Raw genomic sequence first — 8,193 nt, forward strand, 5'->3', positions numbered from 1 at the left:
GCGGCATGTGGGATCTTCCCGGACCGGGGCACGAACCCGTGTCCCCTGCATCGGCAGGCGGACTCTCAACCACTGCGCCACCAGGGAAACCCAGCTTTGAATTCTTAATTGTGTTTCTTGTCTGAAAATGCAGGATGGAAGTGGACTTGGCCAGGATAGGACAGGAAATGAGGATTGTGTGAATCTGAGTTGGGTTCCTTCCCAAGGAGATGATGATTCCCTCTCTGGTTTTTCTTCATGGGTTTATTTGGAGAAGCTCATGCATCAATAAGTCCTATGTCAGGCCTTATCCCAAGCATTGAAAATACAGAAATGGACAGAGTCCCAGGCTTCTTTGCAGGGAGTCAGAAAGTAAATGCGAGATGGCCATAGGATGTGGTGAGAAAAACAATAGAGGAAAGCACTTAGGGTGGGCACCTAATCAGGATGGGGTAGGGGGAAGAGAGAGTCAGGAAAGATTTCCTGCGGGAGATAAAGTAGGAGCTGGGGCTTAGAAACAAACAGGGATTAAGAAGGCCTAGAGTTCTATAAGGAAATGGCACTGGAATCTCAGTCTATGAGGCTGATGGGTCCTGGTGATGCCCCCAAAGCTAGTGCTTTGCGGGTTTCTTGCTCTGTTTGCATCTGCCTCAGCTGTGGCTAGAGCCCCAGCATTGGGGGAATGGGGGCTCGGGGTGTGGGGTGCGGGGTGCAGACCTCGGGAATGCTGAGGGTATATGGGTGTGCCCGGGGCTCCATGGAGTTTCTCTTCTGTACAACGAGGACTTTGGACTCTCCGACATGTTTCCTGAGAAATGTCAGATGCCTCTAACATTTCATCATTTTGTAATTTTATGAAAAATGTTTTGCAAAGCAAAGGAATAGAGTAAACAGGATTATAAAGAGAATATTTGCCTTCTTAAGGGAATAAATTGTTCTCAAACACATCAGGAACATTCATTTGCATAGAAACAATGCAAATTCTATAGGAACGGAGGCTTGTTTTCTTAGGTGTTTTGGTAAGTTAATTGCAGATCGTTCTTGTCAATTGTGCTGCACTAGGTATATTAGGCAGTGGTAGAGCTGCATCCATGTTAAATCTTGTATACTTCTGAATATTTGCAATTCCTTGAATGTTCAGAATATTTGAGTTTTCTCTGATCTAGCCTGAATTTTCTTAAATTAGTTCTGTATTTAATGGATTATACATATACTGGATTTGCATTTCCAAGAGGGTTTGGAGAAGTCCATCTTGTGTAGCCCAGCTGAACCCCATCCACTTTTAGTTATCTGGGGTTGGCTCAGGACCACCCAACAAAGTTCATACAATCTGTTAGGATGCAAAGCCCTATCTGTACTTTTAACTTCCGATGTCTTGTGGTCTTTCTGCATCTTTCTCCCCCTATAACTATGGAGTGCCCCCCATATCAATCAGACTACATAGACTTCCACTAATAATTAACACTTTGCAAGTATTTTATTTGTTTAGACAGCTCCTGAAGATTTGGGCATCATGGAGTTAGTGCCGTGCACAGAACAAAGCTGTCTTCTTGGTTCTACTCTCTCTGTGCTTCATCCTCTTCCCCCTTGCCCCTCCTTCTCTTTCTCTTCTCCCCTTTTCTCCCCACCCCACTCATTCCCTGCCATTCACCCCTCTCAGAAGCAAAAGACACTGCACCCCTTGTCAAGCGTAGCAGTTTACCAGTCACTTCCTGTCACTTGGGCATTTTCTTGGGGTTTTGTTCTCTACTCCTAAGTGGTTGCTCAGAAGATTCCAGATACATTTCTTATTGTGTTACATCTTGCCAGGGTTATTTCGTGAAAGGGTATCTTGAGGAAATATGCTTCCACTAAGTGGGATGAGAGCAGCTGCCGGGGATGAGTTCCTGGGCAAGAAGAAGAGCCTATGCAGACTGTAGAAGCACGTGGGAGTCTGGCCGGTTCAGAAACCTCAGGTAGTTCTCTGTGATCAGAGTTTAGGGTGATTATGAAGGTGACCGACAAAAAGATGGAGCTGGAGAAGCAGGCAGCAGTCACATCGCAGAGGAGCCTTGTGATTGTATTTTTCTCCAGTGGGTGATGGAAACTTAGTGAGTCAGTACCCCAGTGCGAGGAAGCAGCACAGCTGGTTGCAAAGCTGCCAGATAGAAGACCATGCAATGTCAAAGTCCTGGAATAGGGCATGGATGGGTAGGGGATGCCGAGGAAATACATGTTCATGAGCAAACCAGGAAGCCAATGAGATTTGTGGTTGATTGGTTATGGGGTGAGGGAGAGAAAGAAACAAGTCAGGGGAAACCCCGATTTTCTGCCCTTGATTCTTATTTGCCAAGTTAGGGAATGCAGGAAAAGAAAGAATAGAGATTGGGAGATGTTCAATTATAGAAACATAATTTAATCTGGAAACATAATTTTAATAACATTATAACTATCTTAATAAATTGGGCAAAGATGACAAGCCCTTGGACATCCTTCAAGACACAGACAGCAGGCTGAATAAGTTCAAAGTCACAACTGTCCAGCAACATGTCTGTGGGAGACTCTGGAACATAACTCCTATCTGATGAATCCCGGCCATATCATTTCATATAAGCCACGGCTCACGACTTTGTGGTTCATGTCACTGTAAACTTGCTGCCTGACTGTGAGAAACTGGGCTTGACAGGGCTGAAGATGTTCACTTTGCTTTTTAATTGGTTTATCAAACAGCGTAAATTCAGCCTGGGATTAATGATTCGTTACATTTTTCTCTAGTCACCACTTTAAACACACTTGGCCTGAGCCCTTTCTTTCCTCCTCTCTCTCTCCTTGATAATATCTAAAAAGCCTGTGTACATTTCTGGTATTTTCAAAGGTGAGAACAGTTTAATTTCAGTATTTAAGACTCCTTTTCAGGTATTAAGTCCTTATCAGATGACGTAAGACTTCTATCTCGCAGCCCATTCCAGCATCCTTGCTCTCTGGACCTTCCTGGTCAGATCTGTGAAAGGCGTGATTAGTGGAAAGAAAAGCTTTTTTCACTAACTGGCCCTGCACATGTGATTTTCATCTGGTTGGGACCCTGGAATCCAAGACCTGCCTGCAAGGTCATCACATCCCGCCCAAGGCAGGAACTCCAACAGGGAAGAAGGTAGATGCAACCCCAAACCCCCTGACATGGAAACTTCTCTTCCTGAAGATCAGAGATATCCAGCCCGAATTGTTCTAAGCTTTTCTCACTGCATTCTAAGACCCTGAGATAAGTCCCAGTAATCTTTAGTTACAGGGCTTTGGGTTTTTGTTTTTAGATAATGACACAAAGCCCACATTGTCATCATTTTTACCATAATACAAGTTGAAGCTAAAGTGAGCTCTGTGAGTATGATTGGTATGAATACCATGCAATGGAAATTGTCTCTTCAAATCGAATCACACTGAAGACTCAGAAAACAAAGACTGTCCCTCGCCACAAATGGAAGCTATGTAATGAATTCTTTTTTCCCTATGCCTTTCTTCAATTTTCTATTTAAAGAAATTTCTGAAAATACATGAATTATGCAGCTTATCTCTCGGATGGAAAAGAATTTTCTCCTTGGATTGGATGACTGCATATTTATTAATAGCAGTAAAAATTTCCATGTTCTTTTGTATCAAATGGGATGCTGACTAAAATATGAAAGAGCCTTTCCAGCAATAATAACAGTAACCCGTAATGGCTGAATAATTATAAAAGCTGTATGGAACTGAAAGACATTTTAATTTGTCATTACTTCTGTGTGTTTAGGAAGGATCTGAATAGTTATTCTGACGATAAAAAAGTAGAGTGTACTATTTTTCCTCATTATGGGATTATGTTCTTAATGTACCACTTTTACTATAAGTTAAAAAAAAAAAGCGAAAAAAAAAAACCTCTCTTGTGGTTTCTTCTAACAATGGAATCATGATTGAAGTCTGCTCAGCTGGGAATATATTTGGCTTTCTTACTATTATGTAGAGATACTGCACTTCAAACTCATTTTCATTTGAAAAGTGTTCATCTTTGCAGATTTTAAAAATGAGATTACGCTTGTTTGCTTAGTGAGAACTTCCAACCATTATGTCACATTAATTCATGAAGATGACAGGGACTATAGAATTTCCTTAGGTCATGACCGGATGGTAGCAGGAACTGAATATGAGATTCTTAAACAGGTTTTTTCTTTTTATAACAACTATTAAAAAGCATCAGTGTTTACCAGGGTCATTCCAAGGTAAAATTTCAAAGCTATTTTTACCCCCAGAATGCAGGTCGTCTCCATTTTCTTTTGGTCTGCATTATCCCAACAGCATTCAGTTCTTACTCAGGTCCTAAGAATATTTTATGACAGTGCTGTTTTTTGGAAAATAAAATGTCACGATATGCTGTGTGCTTCTAGGTGAGTGATAGAGTATTCCTTTGTGGCATGTGAATTTTCATTTACCAGATTTCCACTAAGATATTTAGATCTTAGTGTTGAGGAATAGGAAAATCTATGCAAGGATTTTGACATGCTCCAGCACTTTGCCGCCCTCCCCACTAAAATATAGCTTTAGGGTCAATGGCAATTGTTAGAAGATACTCTTTTGGCAGCCTGGTTGCAGCCAGAGGATACCTTCAATACTGAGAGAAAAATGCCCTTCACATCATGTCAACAAGCTCTTTTGCCTTTGATTCTGATCTTTCCCAGGGTTCAGCTCCCGCCCTTGACAGCTGATGACCTTGTGCCATTAACTTAGCCGATTTCGGCCTCAGTGCTCTCACCTTTAAAATGGGGAGAAATGACATACATATTAAAGGTGGATGAGGGGATCAAATTATCATGTAAAATAAATGTGAAAGTTTTGACACATGGTAGGCATGTAATACATGGAGGTATCTTCTTACCATAAAGGAAAACACAACTAAAAACCCGTTAAAAATTAGTTATCTATTTGATTTAAATCTATACTTTTGAGAGTAAAACCAGAAACAATTTCTTCCTATTTGTCCAACTGAAAATTGGAATGAATTGAAGAGGGCTTATACTTCTTTGAAATCTAAATGCTATAATGTTGTCCTTCCCTCCCCAAAAGAGGGTTTGGCAAAGAGTGACACCTGAAACTTAAAGATGGGTGTTTGCAATATGCCATATATAAAATTCAATTTATTATTTTAATTTTAAAGAACTTTCAGAGTGAATTTAGTGTCTGGATTGCCAGTATAGAGATATCTGTTTTCTTCTACATACACTGAAGTGCACTGGTAATTGAATTATTATATATACATGCTATTTAGAACTTAAAAGGTTCATCGTTATCAATTCACCTTTATTTTAATTTGATGGCTAAAGTGGTATGGGGGATGGGAAGAGCTTAAGAGAGAGAGAGAGAAAGGGGGGTGGGGGGATAGATGGGACTATGTAATTATGAAAGAAGGTAAGACTGTATTTCCTTCTGTTTTATAGCCTGAAGAATAAGCAGTGAAAACATCAATCAAGAGATGAGAAAAAATAAGTTAGGATTTCTGTGCCGTGGAGAATCGCTTACCCACCACCAGAAGAAGATTCTTTCTGGAACAATGAACATTTCTTATGAGGATTCACAGATTAACATATGACTAATTTAAGTTTTGGAGAGTGAATGAGCTTTCTTTCTTTTTTTTTTAATTTTGTGGTAAGTTATGATATTCGGATGGTTTTTAAAAACTCTTTCCTGATAATATATTTAGCACATGTTCTCAATTATAATCCTATAGCAAACAGCATCGTTCAAACTTGAAGGCAGTGGAAAATCTCAATTTCCAATTTATTCTCAGATTTCTTCAACATATAATTATTCTGTTAAATCCTTGCTGATCGAGATGTAAACCACTTCAATCATGAAATAAACTTTATTTTTTCATCTTGTTGACGTGATTGGTGGCAACGTGCACAGAACCAGACAAATCACTATTAGTAGAAAATACGTAATGTGGACACAAATTCTCATTTCACCTTCAAGAATGTGAGCCATCTTTGCCATCTGAACCAGAATGAAGAGGGTAATCAAGGAGGAATCCTCGTCTTTTTTATCTGATCATTCAAACAACAGTTTCTCAAGGTTAAGCCAAGTCCTCTTTTGCAAGCTGCCAAAATAATAACTTAGGAAAAGAATTCGTTTTCCTGCATGATGATCCTCTTAGGCAAAAATGTCTTAATAGCAGTTGACCTTGATGAAACGTTTTCCCAAAGGCATTCAAAAGAAGAATGATCAACCCCATACGAAAGGGAAATAAATGAGGGCTTCTTATGAAGTTGGCCTGAATTGTGGGCTTTTGTGTAGGGCACTGATGATTTGGAAAGAAGTGAGTGAATTCTGAACAAATGACCGCCTTGGGTATTGAGGTCACCTATTCCTCTGTTTCTCACTGAAGTCCTTTTGCTGAACTGAGATTCAACCACTTCTTTAGGGAGAATGCCACTGGCAGACTGGAAAACCATTACTCTCTGATGGGGACTATCTCGGAGGTTTAAATTTCTAGGTTGAAATCTTCTCCATGGCGAGTGGATTTGGAGTCCTACAGGCTGGCTGCAGAGCTGGGCATTTAAATGCTTCTTAGGGCCTGGCTGGGGTTGCCCTCTGTGCATTGTGACTGATCTCCTGGTGTCAGGATTTTCTGTATGTCTGTGATTTTTCCACAGAGAGCTGAGGTGGTTAAAGCTCAGTGAGCAATAAATGAAATGACTTAGACATCACAGTGTTGTTCCGGAGATGTTTGCAATTTGGCACCATTCTCTTGAGAAAGGTCCACTCAGGAGAGACCAGGCTTGTCAGTTTCCGGGTCTGCAGAGAGAAGAGGCCACGCCAGCCACGCCAGTCATGGGCCATCCCTTGGGAAGGAAGGAGGCTTTGAAAGGAAGCAGTCTATTTTTCTGTTTTGGAAAGCACACAAAAGAGGTACAAACCTCCAATGATGACTTTTCTTCAAGTGTGTAAAATAAGGCTTTCTTTGTCAATTCTGCTGTAAAATAAGCATTGTCCAAGTAAAAAAAAGAAAAAGAAAGAAAAAGTCTGTTTCTGTTTGTGAGTGAGCTCATATCCTTCAGTGTTTTTTGTTGTTATTGTTGTTAATAACAATATAGACTCGCCTATGAACATAGATCTCTTTTGCTTTTCAGAAAGGCTGTGCCACACCCTTTACAGATAAGCTCCCAGATATAATAATCAGATTATTTCAGAATTCCTCATCTAAATACCATTGCTCTTTGGCAACCTGTCCAGTGCAAGTGAATACCCTGCCAGAGGTCTGTGGTTTGTTTTCAAATTTCTTTTTTTTCTGCCCCTGCAGATAAAGGGAATTGTCATTCCAGTGTACCATGGAGGTAATGATGAATGTTATTTATATTTGGGGAAGTCTTAAATGGAAGCATCTCTGCCGGGGAAGCTAGCTACTTGTTGTTTCTGTTCCTTTTTTGGGGGGTATGGTTATATTTGCTTAATTAGGTTGTGTCTTACCTTCCAATGTCATTAGGAACAACGGGACTGAGATGTAAGGGAACTATTTTCAAATAGCCAAGTTAATTCTGGTGGAGAGGAAGAGCCCTCTGCAGACCTGCTGCTCTGGAAGGACCTGATTACAGCAGAGATTCGGGGAAAGAGAAGAGTCCAGGAGTCCCTGTAAAATCTCAATTCAAGGGCACTGGGGGAGAACGCTATCTATTTGAAAGAGTGAGAATATCCAAATTATCAATATTTAAAGTATTTGCACTGTTCCAGAGTGTTTGTAGCCATGTCAGCTAGACTAACCAACGAATGCCCATTTGAAGTTTGACTCCCATGAGAGAAAAATGGTTCGGAGTTAACACACAAGCCTAATGGTGTTCTTACGTTAATGTGAAATGTTTGTATTTAAAAGGATCCTTGCTAAGTGGTTGAAATAGTGTACGTTTTCTCACAGAGATAGAATCTCCTACAGTTCTGGGCATGTAGTGCACTTGCTTTGCAGAGTTCTTCTTCTTTAACTACGGAGGAAACCTTCAGGCTGGCTCCTGGGCCATTGGCCACAAACGCCACAGGAGTGAGACCCAAGCTAATGAGCTTTCTTTGCACATAGTCTCCGCAGCCCAACACACTCATAAATATGATCATAAAGCAATCTGCTAAGTAGAGAGGACTCCAGTGATCCCTTTGGCTGATAAAAGTAGTAACAAAACTCCTCAGCAATTGCTTGACTACAAAGACCAATAGAATTTTTTTTTC

General features: G+C 40.5%; 1 protein-coding gene across 1 annotated transcript in view; it reads left to right on the top strand.

Annotated features, from left to right (window-relative positions):
* ZMAT4 (zinc finger matrin-type 4) overlaps nucleotides 1–6,985 on the top strand; it is a 332,525-nt gene extending 325,540 nt beyond the window's left edge. Inside the window, exon 7 of the mRNA XM_029226593.1 lies at nucleotides 5,421–6,985. Within this exon, the coding sequence (XP_029082426.1) occupies nucleotides 5,421–5,439 (19 nt within the window). The 3' untranslated portion in view covers nucleotides 5,440–6,985. The remainder of the gene's footprint in view (nucleotides 1–5,420) is intronic.
* The last annotated feature ends 1,208 nt before the right edge of the window (nucleotides 6,986–8,193 follow it).

This window comes from Monodon monoceros, unplaced genomic scaffold (assembly GCF_005190385.1).
Source record: "Monodon monoceros isolate NGI ecotype Baffin Bay Population unplaced genomic scaffold, NGI_Narwhal_1 Super_Scaffold_17, whole genome shotgun sequence".
NCBI classification, from domain to species: domain Eukaryota; kingdom Metazoa; phylum Chordata; class Mammalia; order Artiodactyla; family Monodontidae; genus Monodon; species Monodon monoceros.